At 46.4% G+C, this 23,365-nt stretch overlaps 2 protein-coding genes across 2 annotated transcripts in view; both read right to left on the bottom strand.

The window, feature by feature from the left end:
• The window catches only part of CNGB1 (cyclic nucleotide gated channel subunit beta 1), a 40,497-nt gene extending 35,601 nt beyond the window's left edge, over positions 1 to 4,896 (bottom strand). Inside the window, exons 1-2 of the mRNA XM_070760639.1 lie at positions 4,662 to 4,896; positions 2,305 to 2,455 (exon numbers count right to left, since the gene is read on the bottom strand). Coding sequence (XP_070616740.1) covers positions 2,305 to 2,455; positions 4,662 to 4,896 — 386 coding nt within the window. The remainder of the gene's footprint in view (positions 1 to 2,304; positions 2,456 to 4,661) is intronic.
• Positions 4,897 to 4,903: 7 nt separating this feature from the next.
• Positions 4,904 to 23,365, bottom strand: part of LOC139172502 (cyclic nucleotide-gated channel beta-1-like) — a 43,000-nt gene continuing 24,538 nt past the window's right edge. The window contains exons 14-17 of the mRNA XM_070761651.1: positions 14,294 to 14,444; positions 9,703 to 9,787; positions 7,673 to 7,793; positions 4,904 to 4,947 (exon numbers count right to left, since the gene is read on the bottom strand). Of these exons, the coding sequence (XP_070617752.1) occupies positions 4,904 to 4,947; positions 7,673 to 7,793; positions 9,703 to 9,787; positions 14,294 to 14,444 (401 nt within the window). The remainder of the gene's footprint in view (positions 4,948 to 7,672; positions 7,794 to 9,702; positions 9,788 to 14,293; positions 14,445 to 23,365) is intronic.

Below are 23,365 nucleotides of genomic sequence, written 5' to 3'. Positions count from 1 at the left end.
TGAGGGCATGAGTGACTGTGAGCAGTGAGTCCCGGTCCAGATAGGGCCGCAACTGGTGCACCAGGCGAACCTGGGCAAACGTCCCCCTCGCCACAGCTGCGAGATGTTGTTCTAATGTGAGCTGTGGATCGAGGAGGACGCCCAAGTTGCGGACCCTCTCTGAGGGGGTCAATAATTCCCCCCCCAGGGTAATGGACGGACAGATGGAGTTGTCCTTGGGAGGCAAAACCCACAGCCACTCCGTCTTATCCGGGTTGAGTTTGAGTCTGTTGACACCCATCCAGGCCCCAACAGCCTCCAGGCACCGGCACATCACTTCCACCGCTTCGTTGACTGGGCATGGGGTGGAGATGTAAAGCTGGGTATCATCGGCATATTGATGATACCTCACCCCATGCCCTTGGATGATCTCACCCAGCGGTTTCATGTAGATGTTAAATAGCAGGGGGGAGAGGACTGACCCCTGAGGCACCCCACAAGGGAGAGACCTAGGAGTCGACCTCTGTCCCCCCACTAACACCGACTGCAACCGGCCAGAGAGGTAGGAGGAGAACCACTGAAGAACAGTGCCTCCCACTCCCAACCCCTCCAGCCGGCGCAGAAGGATACCATGGTCGATGGTATCGAAAGCCGCTGAGAGGTCAAGGAGCACCAGGACAGAGGATAAACCCCTGTCCCGGGCCCGCCAGAGATCATCCATCAACGCGACCAAAGCGGTTTCCGTGCTGTAACCGGGCCTGAAACCCGACTGCTGGGGACCTAGATAATCGGCTTCTTCCAAGGACCGCTGGAGCTGGAGTGCCACCACCTTCTCAACAACCTTCCCCATAAAGGGAAGGTTGGAGACTGGACGGTAGTTATTAAGCACAGCTGGGTCCAGGGAGGGCTTCTTGAGGAGGGGGCGCACAAGCGCTTCTTTATAGAGTGATGGAAAAACTCCCCTCCCCAAGGAAGCGTTGGTAATCTCCTGGGCCCAGCTCCGTGTCACCTCCCTGCTGGCCGAGACCAACCAGGAGGGACACGGATCCAGTAAACAGGTGGCGGAACTCACAGCTCCAATGGCCTTGTCCACTTCATCAGGTGTCACCAGATCAAACTCTTCCCAGACAGGTGGACAAGTACGTGCCCCAGTCACCTCGACTGACTCGTTGTCAGTCGACTCTGCTATACAATTGGAGTCGAGATCGGCCCGAATCCGAGCGACTTTATCAGCGAAAAACGAGTTAAAGTCCTCGGCACTACTCTGCAAGGGCTCCCCAACTCTCCCCTGATTAAGAAGGGAGCGGGTCACCCTAAACAGAGCGGCCGGGCGGGATTCCGCTGATGCAATCAAGGCGGCATGGTACGCGCATCTTGCCGCCTTGAGCGCCACTTTGTAAGTCTTAATAAAAGCTCTTACAAGTGTTCGATCAGATTCAGACCTACTCTTCCTCCATCGCTTCTCTAGACGTCTCTTCTGGCGTTTCAACTCCCGGAGCTCCTCGTTGAACCATGGAGCTCTACGGGGTCTAGCGCCACGGAGAGGTCGCAAAGGCGCAATCCGGTCAAGGGCCTCTGCTGCAGCCTCGTTCTAGGCTTTCGCAAGAGACTCTGCCGAACTGTGGACAAGTGCCTCTGGTATAACCCCAAGCGCCGTCTGAAAGCCCTCTGGGTCCATCAGGCGTCTGGGGCGGAACATCTTAATTGGTTCCGCCTCCCTGCGGGGAAGGATTGGAGCCAGGAAGTCAAGCCGTAGTAGAAAATGGTCTGACCATGACAAAGGCACTGCTTCTAAGCCCCTTAGTCTCAGACCATTACTCAGTTGCTCGGAAAGGAATACCATGTCGGGTGCGTGCCCCCCCTCATGAGTCGGACCCCGTACTACTTGAGTCAGGTCCATGGCTGTCATGGTGGCCATGAACTCCTGTGCCAACCCAGAGGTTTCGCCGAGTGACGGCAGGTTGAAGTCCCCCAAGACAATAAGTCTGGGGAACTCCACCACCAACCCGGCTACCTCCTCGAGTAGCACAGGCAGGGCTTTTGACAAGCAGCTGGGAGGCAGGTACGTGAGAAATAAGCCCACCTGAACCCCTAGGTCCAACTTCATCAAGAGTGACTCGCAACCCGCAATTTCCGGAGCAATGAGTCCACTTAAGAACCTGGTCACGGAATGAATTAAGTTCTTAAGTGGAGATACCACTGTATACTGTATATTTAGTGAGGATCTGGTGGGACAATAGAGCTAGGTAATAACAAAAGTATAATTCAGGCCGAGGTCCAGATTCTCACAGAATACCAAATTCTGCATAGGCACAGGCTTCATACCTCTTGGGAGCCCTTGGCGTAGGTGGTACAGCGAGAGTGTGCAAGTTCTTTGGGGCTGATGGCCGAGCTTGGGAGGCAGGTATTGGCAACCTGGAAGAGCCAGAATTCACCTTTGGAAACTTCACCGTAGGATATTTGTCTGTTGGTTGTCCTTGGGCAGGAAAGAAAAGCAGGTTACTGACAATACGGGTTCTTGACCTCAAGCAAATTCCAAAAATGCTCAAAAACGTGACTGTAGGTTATAATCAAAAATCTCTAGCAGCTTCCTCTGTTTTGCTCAGTTACCTCAGTAACTGAGGTAACTGAAAAAAGTAACCCTTGTTTCTAGATTATTTTCTGAAGAAAATTCAAGTCATCTTTGGAAGGCATCAGAATTTTTATAAAATATCTATTAGCGAATAGTGAAATCAGATGTTGCTATTATTTTCATAAGCAAGATATCCCATATGCTATTAGATGATGCTTCTCTAGAATCTTTCACCATGTATTTATGATTTAGTATTGGCTAACTTATTGTTATTGTCATACTTGTACAGTGGAACCGTGGTTAACGAACGCCTTGGATAGTGAACATTTCGGATAACAACCAAAAGTTTTGTCAAAACTTTGCACCGGATACCAAACAAAAATTCGGATACCGAACAAAAATTCGGATACCGAACAAAAATTTGGATACTGAACAAAAAATTTTGGTTGTTATTTCGAAATGTTACACCCAATTTGTTTATTTGTTATCTCCTTACCTCTTTACCTCTTGCCTCTCTGCCTTCGTCTCCTCGCCAGGGGAGCAGCAAAGCATTGCTTTGGCTATGACAAGGCAGGCACTGAGTTTGCTGGTCCAGGGGGGCTTCTCTTTGAGGACAGTGGTGGCGGCGGTGGGGGCCTGGGGGCCTGGGCATGGACGTGATGTTCCCGGCACTGCTGCTCCTTAAAAGGAAGCTGCCAGAGCTGCCTCAGCAGTTACCGCCGCCGCCACTGTCCTCAAAAAGAAGCCACCGGAGCCACCGCCGGAGCCACCACCGGAGCCGCCACCGGTGCTGTCCTCAAAGAGAAGCCCCCCTGGGACCAGCAAACTCAGCGCCTGCCTGCCAAGGAGACAAAGGCAGAGAGACAAGAGGTAAAGAGGTAGAGAGATGGGGGGGGGGATGGGGGGGGCAGAGAGAAAAAAATCTTTATCGTGGGTGGTCCTGGAACGGAACACCCGCTATAAACGAGGGATCCACTTTCCCCATAAGAAATAAAGGCTGGGAACCAATTAAATGCATTTCCTTTATTTCTTATGGGGAAAATTGTTTCGGATACCAAACATTTTGGCTAACAACCAACATTCCAGAATGGATTGTGGTTGTTAGCCGAGGTTCCACAAATTCATATTGAAGTTATTTCTTATTCATTATATTTGTTGTCTTAGCCACCATTTGAACACACTTTGCAAAACCCCATGGTGGCTTGAACATATTTTATTTCCAGATAATGATAAAATGACTATTAAATGCGAATAACATCTGAATCTCTACCTAGATTTAATCTAGGGTTGGCGTCCCTTTCTGAAATTGATGCAACGTTTAGGTTGGTTTATTTTATTTATTTTTGACATTATCGCCAAACTGCTTTCCCCCTATAGTCTTTCCTTAACATCTTGTCTCAGAGTTGCAAACCTTCTGGCTTCAGGAGTCCTGAGAAATGGATTAATCCAGTGACGGCGAACCTATGGCACGGGTGCTACAAGTGGCATGCAGAGCCATATCTGCTGGCATGCAAGCCATTGCCCTAGCTGAGCTCCAACGTGCATGTGTGTGCCAGCCAGCTGATTTTTGGATCGCACAGAGGATCTGGTAGGGCATTTTTCGGAGTCTTCGGAGAAGAGCACCATACAAATCTAATAAATAATAATAATAATAATAATAATAATAATAATAATAATAATAATAATAATATCATCATCATCATCATCATTATTGGCTTCCAGAGATGGAGATGGGGGAGGCTGAAACATGAGCCTATTGGGCCCACAAGTTGGGAAACAGGTCATTTTCAGAGGGTCTCCTGGGGATGGGGGAAACTGTTCCTCCCCAGGCACTGAATTATGGGTGCGGGCACTCGTGCATGCGCAATAACACACACGCACGCTCTTTCGGCACCTGAGGGAAAAAAAGGTTCGCCATCACTGAATTAATTCCTTCTCATTCCTGTATCACTTAATGCCTGCCCCCCAAATTGTGCACATTTCTTCTACATTTTGGAGGCGACGTGCATTGCTCCCTCTGGAAATGACGCCCTATTTGGAACTAAACCCCAAAGTGCAGAATGTCAGGCAGGAAAGTCGCAAGCACTAAAATCGGCAGGTGCTACGTTACCCCCGATGCCCAAGCAGGAAGCTTCTTCCTTCCGGAAACTGGGGTTGCTCAGGCCAGCCTTCGGTTTCCTAGGGATGAGGATGGGTATGTGGGAGGGAGGAGCAGAGCTGTGGTAGCTGGGGACATTGGGCAGCTCTTCCACGGCGGCTGAGCAGGAAAGGGAGGCATGCAGACGATGGCGCGGCTTCTTGGGCACCAGGCGAAGCAGCTCCACAGCGCGGGTGGGCCTGGACATGGCGGCACTAGGGAGCCCGGAGCTTCAGGGCGAGGTGGGTGGGGCTGGGAACTGCAAGAAGAAACACACAATCGGCCAGTGAGGAGGGGCAACACTCCACCCTCAGGGAGGCCCTTTCTTGGCCAAAGGGGAAGGCTCAGCCGGTGAGAACTCATGAATCCTACTGCCACATGAGTCCCAGGGACCGGTCAGGTCCCACAGAGTCGGCCTTCTCTGAGTATCGTCAATTACTAGACAATGTCGCTTGGCGGAGCTTAAAGGAAGAGCCTTCTCTGTGGGAGCCCTAGCTTTTTGGAATCAGCTCCCCCTGGAGATTCGCACTGCCCCCACCCTCCTTGCCTTCCTCAAGAGACTCACTTATGTCGTCAGGTTTGGGCCGATTAGATCTCAGCCCCTGGCCAACGAATGATTCTTTGATTGCTGTAAGAATGGGTGTGGTTTATTTTTAATACAATTAACGTTAAATTTAATTGGATTAATTTTATTGTAATTTACTGTTTTTATATGTTGTAAACTGCCCCGTGTCTTCAAAGAGAGGCAGCATGGAAATCCATTAAATAAATAAATAAATAAATAAATTAATTAATTAATAAATAAATAAATAAATTAATAAATTAATAAATAAATAAATAAATAAATAAATAAATAAATAAATAAATAAATAAATAAATCTCCCCAAGAGAACGGGGCCTTGATGCCCACACCCAAATTCAGCACCAAAAGAGCCTTTTCCAGAGCAGTATTTGCCATTAAAACTAGCATATGACCAGGGCAGATTGCCAATAATGCCGCTACTGGCTTGCGCAGCTTCAGTTTTCTTGAGTGCTTTTGCTTCTGCACATGCGCAGAAGCAAATATATAAATAAATAAATACATGTTGTCAGTGTTCCCTCTAATTTTTTGGGGGGTGGGCGGAAAAGTATAGTGTCTGAGCGGCAGTCCCTTTGGGACTGGGCGGCACAGAAATAATAATAAAATTTCCCTTTCGGCTTCTGGGCAGGTTTTGAAAACTCTGAGTTGATGATGATTTTTAAGTGAGCGATTGCTCACTGCTCAGCTTAGAGGGAACTATGCATGTTGTATGTATATAAACACAGAGGTGGGCAGCAGGCAGGATGAGTTGGAACACAATTCTGGGAGTTGAAGTCCAGATATCTTCAAGTTGCTAAGGTTGGGAAACACTGCTCTACTGTACCGGTAGCAACTTCTGTCCCCTGTCCTATTGTCTCTCCTATATCTCCTGTATCTTCTCTTCTATCCCTATATCTTTTCTTTTATTCTCTCATTGATATATTTTATTCCTATATTTTCTCTTCTATTATTTCTTTGATATATTTTACTTCGAGTGTGTCTTCTATAACCTTCATTGTGTACTATTGTGTTTTGGACAAAATAAATAAATAAAAATAAATAAATATATTTGATTTTTTTTTTACATACATCTTTAACTCCCCTCCAAACCATCACTGACCCTCAGTGCAAAAGAAAACAAGAAAAAAGGCAGAGGCTAAATGCTGAACTTTGGCCTGTGGAATTTCTGAGGGTGTCACTGGTTTATGACACCCCTTATAGTCCTCAGAGACCCAAATAATTGGGGGCGGGGGATATGAGTGGGTTGAAAACATTGCCATGGAGCAGTTTTCATTTGTAAGCAAATCTGAAGTATCCATTCATTTTTATAGTTCTTTAACCCTCTTTTCTAGGCCTCTCCGTAGGTTGGGAGCAAAAAACTCAAGATGGCTGCTGCATTGCCTGATCAGTCTCCTCAGTGAAGGGCTACCATTTTTTTTTTTACTAGCACACTGTGGGCATGGCTTATTTTGTGGGTGTGGCTTGATGGTCGTAGGAGACCATCAGGTAGGAGTGGCTTGCCGGCCATGTGACCAGGTGACAATCATGTGACTTGACCAAGGATTTTCCAAGAACCTCAAAACAATCCCCATATCAATGGACTCAAAACAAGCAGGTCATCAAATTCACCTACATTCTAGAAATGAGCAGCTATAGAACAGTAAAATGACGGAAACATCTCTTAGAATTTTGAAAGCACATTTTGAGCATTGTTATAAGGGTGCCTTCATGACAAAAATGGCCACTCACAAAATAATCACTTACTCAAAGGCAACAATCTAAACTGTTCCTTGCTACTTTCACAGCCTAAATGAACACCCCAAAATGCTCCATTCCACATAACAGTCTTAACCCGACTACCAAATAAAATCAAGGTTTCTGGCAAAACATTCGGTTTCAACCATTATTCATTTTATTTTTCTAGAGCAGGGGTCCCCAAACTGGGCAACATTGAGCCTTGTGAATTTCAACTCCAGAATTCTCCAGCCATCTCTGAAGACCTCTGTTCTAGAGAACATGATAGCCATTCAGAAAAGAGGGGGAGACAGAAACCCAGATCACATAGAATTAATTCCAGATTTTGTCTCCTTATACTTTTCCTAGACACTTTTGTTTGTAGCAGAATCGCCGGTTTTGGGGATCTTAAGCATTTTTGGGAAGATCGCAGAGGCTGCCTTTCAACATCTTTCGGTGCAAATTGGGTGCTCTGGGGTGGAGCTCCATTTTCGCTACCCACTGCGTTCTGCCCCCCCCCCCCCGGTCCGGGCAGCAGCCCACCCCTGAATTTCCCCCATTGTTTCTAATGTGCACCAATTGCACCAGCAGAGGGCATGAACTTTTTTTTGACCAAGCCCTGCAGCTTCTGTTAGCTTCTGTGCCCCAAATGCTGCCCTGCAACTCCCTAGGAGAGGACCCAGCGACCCACCTGGTGGAAAGATGGGCTTGCGGTGCTGCCCTGCATGGAAAGGGACCAGATAATCTTTGTTGAGGTGCACAGAACCTGCAGGTGCCACTAAAGGGGCGGAAGCAGCAGCTGCCTCCTTCCTCTGAAAACAAACAAACATTATTCTAGAGAACATTAACATGGAAATGAATCCCACCACCCCAAATTAGCAGGAGTGCTGATTTCTTTAACATAGACTATAAAGATTTTGGAAGCAACTTTTATTCCATTGAATTATTTATCTATTATATAAGTTGTAATTGATGAATAACTATGCTTTCAATTGGCCCATCAATCCACCAAATATGTGCATTCGCTACGGGATCTCTACACAGCTTTATTAAACAATGGGAGAATTATTAAAAGCAGCATATTTAATTAGCTAAATATCACATTACAGTACACCAGTAATGGCGAACTGTGGCATGGGTGCCACAGGTGGCACGCGGAGCAATATCTGCTGGTACGTGAGCTGTTGCCCTAGCTTAGCTCCAGTGTGCATGTGTGTGCCAGCCAGCTGATTTTTGGCTTGTGCAGAGGCTCTGGGAGGGTGTTTTTGCCTTACAGAGAGGCTCTGGGGGAATGGGGAGAGCCTTTTTACCCTCCCCCAGCTCCAGGAAGCTTTCGGAGCCTGAGAAGGGCAAAATACGAGCCTACTGGGCCCACCAGAAATTGAGAAAAAGGCTGTTTCCAGCCTCCAGAGGGCCTCTGGAGTGTAGGGGAAGCTGTTTTCAACCTCCCAGGCATTGAATTATGGGTGTGGGCACTTGCGCATGCGTGATAGTGTGCACGCATGCTCTTTCGGCACCCAAGGAAGAAAAGGTTCACCACCACTGCACTACACAATAATGCAAGAATGTGGTTTGTCTACCTTAGTTTTATCCTAACGTGCAAACTTATCTCTCTTGACTATAAACCATGTCTTGTGACTTAGCTCTCTATCAATTCAACAAACAGGTTTAATGTGATTTATGTATATAGCCTATATCCAAATGGCTGTAAGGCTTGAACTAAATATGGTTTTGTGGAGATCCTTCTGTTTGAACAAAACAAAGTTAGCAGAAGATCCGCCCATGAAAGGCCCCAACCTTTCTCAGGCCAAAACAGTCTGAATCCAAAGGCTCTGACGGCCCTGTACAAAAAGTTCTTCCAACAATGATTTGCGATATTAATCGTAATAGTAGTATTCATATAATATTTCCTATAATTTCAATTATAGGAAAGTTCATTTCAGTTGAGAGTTACAAAATATTTCCTAACAATAAGAGCAGTTTTAAAAATTTATTATTGTTATATACTGCAGAATGAAGCCGCGCGAGCAGTCATGGTCTTGCCCAGTCACGTACATATCTCTCCAACACTCGGTGGTCTGTACTGGCTACCAATCAGTTTCTGGACTCAATTCAAAGTGTTGGTTATGACTTACATGGCATCAGACCAGATTACCACTAGGACCGCCTTCTGCCGCATGAATCCCAGCGACCGGTTAGGTGCCATAGAGTCAGCCTTCTCCAGGTCCCGTCAACTACTAGACAATGTCGTTTGGCAGGACCTACGGGAAGAGCCTTCTCTGTGGGGGGCCCGGCCCTCTGGAATCTGCTCCCCCCAGAGATTCATACTGTCCCCACCCTCCTCGCCTTCTGTAAGAGTCTTAAGACTCACTTATGCCACCAGGCTTGGGGCCATTACATTCTTGCCCCTTGGCCAATGAATGTGTTGAGAGAATGCTAATGGAATGACTGTTTTTTATGGGTTTTTGGGTTTTTAGACTTTAAATTAATTAATTGGATCTAAGATACTGTAAATTGTTTATTATATGTTGTAAGTCGTCCTGAGACCTCAGAGAGGGACGGCATAAAAGTATTATTATTATTAATAACAACAACAACAACAGTAACAACAGTAACAATAACAATAATTCCTAACAAAAAGAGCAGTTTTATTATTGGGAAACTAATCATTGAGAGGATAAATAAATGAATAGACACAGAAATACATAAACAGACACCAACCTGAATTACGGGATTTGCAATGTCTCTTCTTGCCTCAACTTTTGCTGAAGCCAGTTGCCCTGATGTGCCACCACTTGAAGCTTCCCTGGGACAAAAACCAAATCATTGGGATGAGATGGAAAGTCACAATGGAATCTTACAATTTGAGGTCCTCTGGATCTGACTGCAGCATTCACACAGTTCAACTTTATTTTATTTATTTATTTTATTTTATTGTTTTGTCGAGTACGTATTGATGGTATACAAAAATAAAATAATATTTACATACATGGTATTAGTAAAAGAGAAACATTAGGACAGGGGACAGAAGGTACCCTGGTGCACTTACTCTTAGGAATTGGGAGAGATCAACAGTGGAAGAGTTGAAGGGTGAAGTTTTGGGGGTTAAGTGATGATACTACAGAGTCTGGGAGTAAATTCCATGCATCAACTACTCGGTTACTAAAGTCGAGTTTAGAGCAGTTTACTTTAAGTTGGTATCTGTTGTGTGCTCAAGTGTTGTGGTTGAAGCTGTAGTAGTTTTTGACATGAAAGACATTGTAACAGATGATTTTATGGGCTATGCTTAGGTCATGTTTAAGGCAACATAGTTCTAAGTTTTCTAAACCTAGGATTGTAAGTCTAGTTGCGTAGGGGATTCTGTTGCGAGTGGAGGAGTTAAGGGATCTTCTAGTAAAGTATCTCTGGACATTTAGCCAACTTAGCCAAGACCTTCAAATGGAGGGCACCACAAACCAGAACTACCTGAATATCATCGCCAGCCTTACTCCTGGCACTGCCACGAAGGTTATTTGCTTGGTTATTAAGCTTGCTGAAGTTGCAAACCTAGCGGCCATTCAGGTGAGCTGCCCACTCTGTGCCGCGTACAGGCATGGTCTAAATCAACAGAGGAATAAACCAGGGTGTGGGGGAGATACATTTTGCAGTTGCACGTGAAGTTTGAGTATGCAGCAAATGCTCCTTTTTACATCCTGATGTAAAAAGAATCAAATGGGGTGAGAGGAGGTGGAGGAGGCTCTCCTCTCTCTTTTGGGTCTTGCCTATCACAGTGAAATCTCACAGATGTGGAAGGAGAATTCCTTCTGGAGATCTCTAGGCAAAGACCATCAACGAAGCATCAGACAACCTGAGTTCTGTTTATCTGGCCTTCTCACAAAACATGGAAATGGTGCTTCGACATCACACAAGGTAGGAGGAATTCATTAATTGGAAGGCTCAGAGTACAGAGAGAAAGGTGTGTTGTTTGTAATAATTTTTTTTAAAAAACTGCCTTCTCTTCCCCGCTGAAGGCCGTCCTTCACTACTTTTCCAGAATCTAGTCTTAAGCAAGTATCTTTGACTCAAAAGCCTGACGTCAAATGAGCACAGATGAATTTATCATGGAAAGCATCACCCCAAAAAACCCCCAAAACAAACCCAAGCCAAGAACAAGGAAGCAGCCATTACAGACTCACCTCTTTGGAGCTCTTCATCTCGTCTTTCTATCCACCCTCGGGATTTGCTCCATCCTTCCAAAAGGCTTCCCTGTCTAAGGATGCTACAATAATCCACAACAGCTTCAGAGCCAGAATGGTTTTAGATGCTGCTGGTTTAACTGCCTATCCCTTTTCCTCCTTACGTGGGATGGATGTGTGTATGTGTGTATTGTGTGGGACCTGGCCCCCTCCACCCTGGACTGCAGCCGAGCAGTGCTTGGGGACCGGAGGCCTGCTGTCTCCAGGAACAGGGCAGTTGCTAGGAAGGAAAACACATCACCGGGAGGCTCGGATGGTTACTAAGCACCCTGCATCACTGCGAGCCCTCGGAAACGCTAACAGAGGCTCTTTCGGAGAGCTGCCTTTGATGTGGTGCTTTGGGGACTTCAAAAAAGGAACAATGCAAGGGGAGGCCGCTTTGGCACTTCTCCTTTTCAGCTACCACGCAGCCTTCTGCTCTTTTTGAGGGAAGTCAAAAGGTTTAGAAAGTATTTAATTTCTATTTACTGCAACAAATGCCTGAAGCTGTTCTTTTTAGAAACACGATTCATTTGAGCTCCTGGGAGGCATTAACCTTGCTTGAAGCCAAAAATTTCTGCTTGAGGAAGCGATGATGTGACCTCTAGAAGAAGGGAGGATCACCTTACCCATAACTCTGAATGCAAAGGAGACATTGGCTCACAGGGACTCAGACAAGACCAGTGATGGCGAATCTATGGCACGGGTGCTGCAGTTGGCATGTGGCGCCATTGACCTAGTTCAGCTCCAATGTATATATGTGTGCTGGCCAGCTGATTTTAGGCTCACACAAAGGCTCTGGGAGGGGATTTTTGTCTTCCAGGGAGCCTCTGGGGGGATGAGAGAAGGCGTTTTTACCCTCCCCTCAGATCCAGGGAAGCCTTTGGATCCTGGGAGGACGAAACACAAGCCTATTGGGCCCACCAGAATTTGGGAAACAGGCTGTTTCTGGCCTCCAGAGGGCTTCCAGGCAGGAGGAGGGAAGCTGTTTTCGCCCTCCCCAGGCATTGAATTATGGGTGTGGGCACTCGGCATGGGTGATAGAACATGCACACGCTCTTTCGGCACCGGAGGGAAAAAAGGTTTGCCATCACTGGACTAGATCAACAATGAAAGCAAACTCAAAGGAAATGCAGAATCTGCTGCCATGGCCCAAACCTTCAACCTGGCAAGGGCTTCTTTCCATCACGGTCCTTTATTCGGATTCTATCCCCTTTGTCTACAGGAGGTGGAGTCACACATTTGACCCAGTAATGGGCAACCAAAATTTTTACTACCACACTATGATGTGGTGTATTTTCTGGATGTGGCTTGATGGTCATGTGACCAGGTAGGAGTGGCTTGCCAGTCATGTGACCGGTGGGAGTGGCTTGAACAATCATCATCGTTCAAGTGAACTGTTAAGTCTTCGACTTACAACGTCATCAGTGTCACTCGCTGGGGTAACAATTTGCTTTGCGTTTTCGGTGCTCTCCTTCCTGCGTCGCCCCCCACCTCAGGCTGGGTAGCTAGGCAAACGGGTGCCAATCAGCTGTTGAGAAAAGAGGAGGGAGGAAAAGGGCCCCCGGCAACTCCTGCTGGTGCTGGTCTCCCTGACGCTTTCCGAGGAGGGGGAGGAGTACCAGAGGGGGGGGGATTTAAAAATATTGGAAAGCTGAGGGAGAGTTACAAGGTTATTATTGCTGCATGACACTTTTTCATCTCAGTTGCAAGTGGAGCAAGGGCTTCGCAAGGGGAAGAAGACCGCAGCCCAGACCACTTCGACATGGCTCAGCTCAACTTGGCTCAGCTCTCCCTTTTCTCTCTGCTGCCGCTGCTGCTGCTGTGGGCTCCTTGCTTTTCCCCTCTTTTTTCCTTCCTGGACTCAGGAGGTGGCCGCATGAGGCTGGAGGGGAGCCTGGCAGGAGAGAGGGAAGCTCATCCTAGGCAAGGAAGGAGGAAAGAGGAAAAAAGCGAGAAGTGCAGACGCCACAGCAGCAGGAGGGAAAAAAAGGAGAGCTGAGCCGAGACTGGTAATCCAGGAAGTGACAGCCGCCAATCAAATGGAGCTGCACACGCATATTCATTTCTGCTGGTGGAACTGTGTTCTACCCTGTCCTGTCTGCTGCCCACCCCTGATTTGGCCCCATGGAAGCTCTCTGGGGAAAGCGCTGGGGCTGAGCGGGCCAAAGGAAGAGCCAGATCCAGTACCCAGGTCCATCCTGGATTGAGAAGGAGGCCCACCCCGAAGTCACTCAGGGAGCTTCTAGCACTGAGGAGGACTAGAACCCGGCCCTCCCTGCTCCTAGCCCAGCATCTTCAGCACTAGCCACATGGGTCTTCCCAAGGAACCTCCCAGCTCTGCCCAATGCTGTTTGGGTCCTTCCTTGAAGGGGAAGTGCAAGAAGATTGTAAGTGCCAGATTATTTGTGGGACCGCCTTCTGCCATATGACACTCAGCGACCGGTTAGGGCCCACAGAGTCGCCTTCTCCGGGTCCCGTCAACCAGACAATGTCACTTGGCGGGGCCAAGGGGAACAGCCTTCTCGGTGAGGGCCCCGGCCCTCTGGAATCAGCTCCCCCCAGAGATTCGTATTGCCCCTTACCTTCCACAAGAGTGTGAAGACTCATTTATGGTGCCAGGCTTGGGGCCATTAGATCTCAGGCCCCCTGGCCGATGAATGTTATGTATGACTGAGGTCTGAATGTGTACAATTGATTTTTAAAAATATTAGGGATTTTATTATTGTTGTTGTTGTTGTTGTTATTGGACTTGTATGCCACCCTTCTCCGAAGACTCGAGGCGGCTCACAATTTTAGCTTAGTTATTTAGTAAATTAATTGGATTTGTCATTGTATTTTATTGTTTTTTATTATATGTTGTAAGCTGCCCTGAGTCTTCAGAGAGGAGTAGCATAGAAATCAAATGAATGAATGAATGGATGGATGGATGGATGTCTGCAGTTCAGGAAAAATGCTCCCATCCCGTCTTTGCTAGGCAGGCATCGTCCAGCTCCCCAGATACCCTCTGCCCCCCCCCAGGCAAGGCCTTGGTTTCTGTGGCCGCAGCCCTCCCACCATCTCCCATCCACCCTGAAGGACCATTCCTGAGTATCTACCTCCTCCTTCGTTCCTGCTGACCTCCATAGTGCTTCCTCTCTGGACTGGGGGGAGAGCCCAGATGATACTCGGGAAGGTAGGACCAACATCTCACTTCCACCAGGATCTCACCATCATCTTCTGCATCCCTCTCCATGGAAGAAGTATGAGCTGGAAAAGAGAAAGCAAGGCTAAGCGGTGAAGTTGGTCTTGATTTCCAGAACATACATTCTGTGGCCTGGACCTGCCCACTGCAGAGGGAACCTCCTCTTTCATGGATGGTGTTCCTCCATCCAGAGGAGCTTCAACAAAGAGCCCAGATGCAACTCCATCTTCCTATTTTCATCACCATAAATAAGCCTGCTGATGTCAAGGTTCCAGGCAGCATCCAAGCTAAATCAGAGTCTGAGTCAAAGTGCTTCACAAAGTTTTGATTTATTGCCGAAGCCACCCTGGCACCACCACTGGAAAACTTGAATCTGAGTTTCCCACCCAGTTGGAAGTTCCCATCCCTTGTGCCCAGTGAAGGGCTACCAAACTTTTTACTACCACACTGTGGGCGTGGCTTATGCAGGGCGCCCTGCATTTTCTTTCAACATCTTTCAGTGCAAATTGGGTGCTCTGGGGTGGAGCTCCATTTTTGCTACCCCACTGTGTCATCCCGCTCCCATGTCTGAGCAGCAACCCACCCCTGCTTGTCCCCCACCCAATAACCTGTCACATTGCCCACTCAGGTTGTGCCAGCCCTCCTTCCACTTCCACCCAGGTGAGTGGGCATAGGATGGCCTTGAACCACTCGAAAGAATGCTTTGCGGCTGCATCTGTTCCCACATGAAAATCACCCCTCCCAATTTCCCATCAGCATCATACCTTCTAAAGATAGAGTGGCAAGCTGTTGATTTCTCATCAACTTCTGCACCGGCTTGACAGCTGGGCCATAAGGAAGATATTGTTGCAGGCTCATCCGTGGGGAACATTCCTGACTCTCAAAGGCCGTCTAGAATTGCAGGATGCTCCCTGCTGGATATTCCTGCAATGCCCAGCAAGAGTCCTGGGAAGCAGTTAAGTTGGAGCTGATTTCACCACCAGCAAAGCATCAAATTGGGGCCAAATGTGAAATCTTCACAAAGATCACAAACTGCTTTTCTCTGCTTGTTCCACGGTTCCCCTTTTCCAGAGCCATAATTTGATACTCAGACCCCCTGCTCAGCTGGGTCATCTTAGGATGTTGTAGCACGTTTGTGCAGATGAGACAGTACAAAGGGCACTGGGCCAAGAGCACGGATTAACCCCAATCCGCAGTTAGGAGCCTAGGATGAATCAGGTTGCCTTGTTCTCTGAGAAACCAGATCCGATCACTTGGCAAGTAGTATCTAAGCCTCAAACAGCTCGGTCAGCTCTCCAGGAAAAATGGATGGAGCCATACAAGGCCAACAGAATTACAGAGTTTTTTTAAAGGCCACCTACAATAAAAGTAATGGTAAGAAATATATATGGAGAAGTCTGAAGCACGACGGCCTAAGTGATTAGATGTAATTAGAAAAGAAGCAGCCTTTAAAAACTGTATTAGTTAATAGTTTTTTAAATGCATATAAGAAATTTGAATAATTATTTTTTTTGTCCAGATGTCAAATGTAAAGGTGGTTGCATTGGATGGATTACGAATACCAAATTCAAAAAAATGTAATCATTGTATTGTATTTTAAGATTGATGGTAGATTATTTTGCAAAAGTGATTGGAGTGAAAAAAAAAATCTTTGCAAAAAAAAAAGAATTACAGAGTTGGAAGGGACCTTGGAGATTTTCTAATCTGCACAAGCAGGAGACCCTATATCAGTGTTTCTCAACCTTGGTGGTTTGAAGATGGGTAGACTTCAACTCCCAGAATTCCCCAGCCAGCGTTGCTGGCTGGGGAATTCTGGGAGTTGAAGTCCACCCATCTTCAAACCGCCAAAGTTGAGAAACACTGCCCTATATCATTCCAGACCAGTGACTGCGCTGTCTCTTCTTAAGTGATGGAGCACCCACATCTTCTGGAGGCAAGCTGCTCCACTGAGCAATTGTTCTCACTGTTGGGAAATTTCTCCTTAGTTCTAGGTAGCTTCTCTCTTTTATTGGTTTTCATCCATTGCTTCATCTTTTGCCTTCTGGCATTTTGAAAAATAGGTTCACCCTTTCATCACTGTAGAAGCCCCTCAAATGTTGGAATAGTGCTATCATGTCTCCTCTAGTCCTTCTTTTCATTAGACTAGACCAGGGGTAGGCCAAGTTGGCTCTTCTATGACATGTGGACTTCGACTCCCAGAATTCCTGAGCCAATCACGCTAGCTCAGGAATTCTGGGAATTGAAGTACACATGTTATAGAAGAGCCAAATTGGCCTACCCCTGGACTAGACCTATCCAATTCCTGCAACCCTCTAGCCTCCAGTCTCCTACTCATCTTGGTTGCTCTTCTCTGTACCCTTTCCAGAGTGTCAACTTATTTTTTATATTGTTGTGATTAAAACTGGATGCAGTATTCCAAGCAGCGGTGGGCTACGAGCTGAAATGTTAAATTGCGCCCATGTTTTGGCATGTGCAGAAGCAAAAAACCCTCACCGAAACAGGCACACCTGCGGCTCCATGCGTGATTTTGCTACCTCCACAGGTGCAGCTGCAAAATCGCACTGACCCCGCAAGAACTTACGAGCGCAATTTAGGGTTCCGGCTCATAGCCTACAGCTGATTCCTATTGTGGTCTAACCAAGGCCTTATAAACTGATACTATACATTTGCTAGACCAATTCTCGAATACAGTTCACTTGTCTGGAACCCGCACTGCATACCAGACATTAGTATAATTGAGAGAATCCAGAAAGAAGCGTCCTCCACTCCTCTGCTCACAACAGAATCTCTTATTCCACCAGACTTGAAACTCTGGGCATAGATAGCTTAGAATTACGTTGCCTTGGATCTGATCTAAATGTAGTACATAAGATCATCTGCCACAATGTCCTACCTGTCAATAAATACTTTGGCTTCAACCACAACAATACACGAACACCCAATAGATTCAAACTTAATGTAAACTGCTCCAAACTCGACTGCAGAAAATACGACTTCAGCAACAGAGTGATCAATGCCTGGAATGCCCTACCTGACTCTGTGGTTTCTTCCCAAAATCCCCAAATCTTTAACCTTAGACTGTCTACAGTTGACCTCACCCCATTCCTAAGAGGTCTGTAAGGGGCGTGCATAAGCACACCAACATGCTTACCATCCCTGTCCTACTGGCTGATTGTCCTAATTTTACTTTGCTAATGTTTATGTTTATACCAATACCTGCTATCTTGTACATGTTTTGATAAACAAACAAATAAATAAACAAACACTTCAAGTGATCTTGTTCTGGCATTCACTGCTAAAGCCTGCCAGGGTGAAGGGTCCTTGTTCAAATGAACACTGTGATCTGCTGCCAAGAGAGGGAAATTTGATTGGCTTTGGACATAGAAACATAAAAGATTGACGGCAGAAAAAGACCTCCAGGTCCATCTAGTCTGACCTTATACTATTTCCTGTATTTGATCTTAGGGTGGATCTATGTTTATCCCATCAGGCATGTTTCAATTCAGTTCCTGTGCATTTACCAACCACGTCTGCTGGAAGTTTGTTCCAAGCATCTACTACTCCTTCAGTCAAATAATATTTTCTCACGTTGCTTCTGATCTTGTTTGTTTGTTTGTTTGTTTTGTCCAAAACATAATAAAGGTTACAGAGGGTATACTCATAGTAAAATATATCAATGAAAGAATAGATGAAAAGATATAGGAATAAAATAAATCAATGAAAGTCTTGTGTTCATTTTCCTATTAAAAACACTTCCGTCCCGAAACTTATTTAACCCTTTAACGTATTTAAATGTTTCGATCATGTCTCCCCTTTTCCTTCTGTCCTCCAGACAATACAGATTGAGTTCATGAAGTCTTTCCTGATACGTTTTATGCTTAAGACCTTCCACCATTTTTGTAATTCGTCTTTGGACCCGTTCAATTTCATCCATCTCTTTTTGTAGGTGAGGTCTCCAGAACTGAACACAATATTCCAAATGTGGTCTCACCAGCGCTCTACACAGTGGGATCACAATCTCCCTCTGGACTGACTGTGTTTAGAGGGACAGGTGATCCCAGCTATTGAGAAACTTGTGGCAACTTAAACGTTGGCCATTTTATTATGACAGATTTTGGGGGGATGAGGTCCAGAATAGTGTTGGGGTTGTTTTTTTAAATCCATAGAACCATCCAGTGCAGTCAGACAACTCACACATGACCCAGTCCTACTGCAGATAGAGTCCTGACAGTGTGGGCTCTAGAAACAGCCCTGATGGGGTCTTCCTGGGGCAGAAAAGGTGAAGAAGAGCAGGAGCTGCAAACAAAGCACCAGCAGCCAAGCAAAGAAGGTCTCAAATGGCAACAGGAATGGTGGAAGTAACAGCCAGGACTCCGAATGCCAACTGAAAGTTCATCCCCTGGTTGTACCTGCTTTTCGGAGCACATCTGGAGTTGAAGCAGGCAGCACACACACATCGTGACTTCACAACAAGCAGGGACACTGGAGACTTTGGTAGACACTTCGGGGAGAACCTCTGCTACTCTCCAGGGATTGGAAACACTTGATATTTGATTTGCCTCTGTTGAAGGGAATGCTACTCGTGGAAATGTCTGCAGTTTTGCCCACTTGATTAGTCCTTAACGGTACTGCCATTAAGGTTCTTGCTGATTTGGGGCAACCTTCATAGGATGTTCCTACACTCCAGCTCCCATCCTCCCCAGCAGAATGCCACCTCCGCAGAAAGAGTGCGAGGGTGATGCTTCTCTCTCCCCAAGGAGGGGGATCCAATGAACCTCCCCCCCCCCCAGGAGAGGCTCCTCGCTGGCTGTCCTTTTTGTGTCATTCTCAGTGGGGCAGCCTAGAAAAACAACAGAGGAGGGAAGGGTCCCAAAATGTTCGTATGGACCCACTTTCACAAATGCACAGTCCCCAGGCACTTGCCAAGGAGGGTCTCCATTCTCTGCCCCCCAGGGCCGTGCAAAGTATGAGCTGGGAGTGAAAAGTTGAAGGCTGCAGGCCCTGGGGGTTTGCCACAGTAAATATCAAAGTGATTGCATCTAATTTCCATCTGAATCGCATGTAAGTAAAATGAAATAGTACAGTTAATATACTGCATAGGGGGTTTCCCCCCTGCCAAATTGAAATAGCCTTTGTGTAGCAACTTCTGGGGGTGTTTTAACCAAGATTTTCAGGGCCTCACAAGGCCCAGGGGTCTAAGGAGATGGGAGAACCCACCATCGTGGCTGGGCCAGGTAGTCTCTGAGGCTGTACCAGGTTAAGGCAGCCAGATTTTCACATTGGTAAGGCGGGACACCATCAATGGTGTTGGTGTTGGTGTTGGGTTCCTTCATTAAAAATTTGGTCTATGAAATAAATAAATAAATTAGTTACTTAAATTATCTGAGGCGAGTCAAACTATTCTCCAAAGCACCTGAGGATAAGACAAGAAGCAATGTGTGGAAATTAAACAAGGAGAGACGCAACTTAGAACTCAGGAGAAAATTCCTGACAGAACAATGAATGAATCCGTGGAAGAGCCTGCCTCCAGAAGTTGTGAATACTCCAACACTGGAAGTTTTTAAGATGTTGGATACCCATTTTTCTGAAGTAGTACAGGGTTTCCTGCCTAAGCAGGGGGTTGGACTAGAAGACCTCCAAGGTCCCTTCCAACTGTGTTGTTATTATTATGTAATTTTCCTTCCAAAACATACTGAGTGAAACCACGCTCACCACAAGTGACTGTGAGAGAAATCTGGGAGTCTTGGTGGACAGCCCAACTAAACATGAGCCAGCAACATGTGCAGCAGTGGCTAAAAAAGGCAACACAATTTTGAGCTGCATCAACAGAGGCATACCATCTAAGACCAAAGAGGTACTAATACCACTTTATAATGCCCTTGTCAGACCACACCTAGAGTACTGTATTCAATTTTGGGCTCCACACTACAAAAAAGACATTGAAACTCAGGAAAAAGTACAAAAGAGGGCAACCAGAATGATAAGGAGACTAGAAACCAAAACATACGAGGAAAGGTTGCAGGAATTGGGCATGGATAGTCTAGCAAAGAGGAGGTCTGGAGGGGACATGATAGCAGTCTTCAAATACTTGTAGGGCTACAGTGAGGAGAGGGTCACACTGTTTTCCAAGGCACCAGAGGGCCAGACCAGGAGCAAAGGATGGAAGCTGACCAAGGAGAGATTCAACCTAGAAATAAGGAAGAACTTTCTGATGATGAGAGCGATCAACCAGGGGAACGGCCTGCCTGCAGAGGTTGTGAACGCCCCAACACTGGAGACCATCAAGAGGAGACTGGACTGCCATATGTCTGGGATGGTATAGGGTCTCCTGCACCAGTGGGAAGTTGGACTAGAAAACCCACAGGGTCCCTTCCAACACAAACTATAAATAAAAACTAATTTTATCCAAACAAGACCCCAAATTAACAGTTTCGGCTATAAACTTTTGAGGCACAGCCAACTCTCAACTTCCAAGGAGAGGCACTGACCCCACGTGACCATCAGCTGAAGCCACAAAGTCCCTAAGTAATCTAATCTAATAAATAATAAGTGGTCTCTCTGTTCAATGCGGCTTTAACCAGGGCATGTGACCTGTAGCTAAGAGGAGGAATGATCTGGAAGGCCACTGTCCCCAAGTTCTCCGTAGGTGGCTTTATTCATGCACTTGTAAATCCAGAAAAGCATCTCACATTCAAAATCTGCTATAAGGTTTGCTTTATTTTATTTTGGGAAAGAAACCCTCTGGAGTCTGGTTTTTCAGGGTTCTGACTCAGTGTGCACCCTCAAAAGTCAGTCTGGCTTCACGCGGTTCAGGGAAAGAGATCTCCGAAACCATCCATGTCCCTTTGTTTCAGGGTTGCTAAGCCCCTTTGCTTGCTGAAACAGAAGGAGAAGGGAGGAAAGTTAGATGCCCGTGAACTCCTTGGCTGGAAGAAGGGCTGGTACTTTCCTCAGAGGAAGTGAGCTGGTGCTGCTCTTCATGTGGGCTTGGCTCCACTTGCAGATCAGGTTCTGGAGAACCGGTAGTAGAAATTTTGAGTAGTTCAGTGAACTGGCAAATATCACCTCTGGTTGGGCCCAGAGTGGGCTGGGAATGGGGATTGGCTGCTGATTGGTTTCCGGACACAATTCAAAGTGTTGGTGATGACCTAAAAGCCCTACATGGCACTGGACCAGATTACTTATGGGACCGCCTTCTGCCGCACATATCCCAGCGGCCGATAAGGTCCCACAGAGTCAGTCTTCTCCAGGTCCCGTCGACCAGACAATGTCGGCTGGTGGGGCTTGGGGAAGAGCCTTCTCTGTGGCAGCCTTTGGAATAAGCTCCGCCCAGAGATTCGTATTGTCCCCACCCTCCTCGCTTTTCACAAGTCCCTTAAGACCCATCTATGTCGCCAGGCATGGGGCAGCTAGACCATGCTCCCTTCATCTCTGACCATTAAATGTTATGTATGGATGTGATTGAGTAGACTGACTGTTTTTTTAACATAATGGGATTTTAGCTTACTGTTTTAACTATTGGATTTGTATTCATATTGTTTTGTATTGTCTGTTGTGAGCCGCCCCGGGTCCTCGGAGAGGGACGGCATACAAGTCTAATAAATAATAATAATAATAATAATAATAATAATAATAATAATAATAATATTTACTGGGATCGGCAAACATAATACGCCGCTACATCACACAGTCCTAGGTGCTTGGGAAGCGCCCGACTGGTGATGAAATACGAAATCCAGCATAGTGATCTCATTTGCTGTGTTGTATTGACATAATAATAATAATAATAATATAATTTTGTTTTTGTTTTTTTTAGACTTATATACTGCTTCATAGTGCTTTCACAGCCCTCTCTAAGCAGTTTACAGAATCAGCTTAATGCCCCCAACAGTCTGGCTCCTCATTTGACCCACCTCGGAAGGACAGAAGGCTGAATCAACCTTGAGCCTGGTGAGACTTGAACTGGTGAACTACAGCCAGCCATCAGCAGAAGCAGATTGCCCTACTGCACTCTAACCACTGCGCCACCGAAGCTCAATATCAATATCCTTCCCCCAGGAGTGGGGAAGGAATGGGGGTTTTGCAGTATCCTTCCCCTGCCACCAAGCCACGCCCACAAACCAGTAGGATTTTTTTTTAAATTTCACACTTCATGCCATGGTTTGCCCCAATGGATGGGTTCATATAATGCCACACTTGTGATTTAATGTGTTGGGTAAACCCCTGCCTGGACCTTGGCTCCCTTGGGTTTAAAAATGTTCCAGGGTAAGGGGACCATTGTTGCAAGGGATTCCTTATTCGGATGCATTGAATTGAAACCCTTCATATCGCGGAAGTACACTTCCCACCCCCTCCATCAAGCAAGGTCCCATTGTCCATACAGTGGTTGCCAAGACATCTGCAGCCCATGAAATTAGACATGGCTGCAACCTCCACAGCCCTTCTCCCAGGGCTGCATTTGCCTATCAGATACCAGCTGATGGGACCTTTCTTGCAACAGGCTCAAGTGATGGGCTCCTACGGGTACGGTCAGGTACGCAGAACCAATAGAAAAATGTTGAATTTATTTCTTTTTTTTTCCCCTTCCGGGCTCTGGGCATGTTTTTCCTATCGCAGTAAATGAGGTTGAATGTGTATAATTTTAGAAGAGCTGTGTGTGTGTGTGTGTGTACATACACACACAGTTTAAATAGTAGATAAGAACCGTTGTACATACCTGAACGGTCTTCTCGATGCACTGGAAGGAGAGTCCAACATGGGTAATTCACCAATCTTATTGGTAGAGACTGAGTTAATTTAAATATTTAAATATGAGGTAGTCACCGCCCCTTAGCAGCCCCCAATACCTCAGTTTTAAAAACGAAGCCAGTTTAAGGAAAACCTGTTTATTGAACAATAACCATATAACCTCATAACTGTTTAACTTGTCTCCCAAACTCCGGCGACCTGGCGAAACAACCATGCCGGGTGGGTTTGGACTCTCCTT

The sequence above is a fragment of the Erythrolamprus reginae genome, chromosome 9 (assembly GCF_031021105.1).
Source record: "Erythrolamprus reginae isolate rEryReg1 chromosome 9, rEryReg1.hap1, whole genome shotgun sequence".
NCBI classification, from domain to species: Eukaryota; Metazoa; Chordata; class Lepidosauria; order Squamata; family Dipsadidae; genus Erythrolamprus; species Erythrolamprus reginae.
Note: the sequence above shows the minus strand (reverse complement) of the source record. Positions and strands in the feature narration are given on the sequence as shown.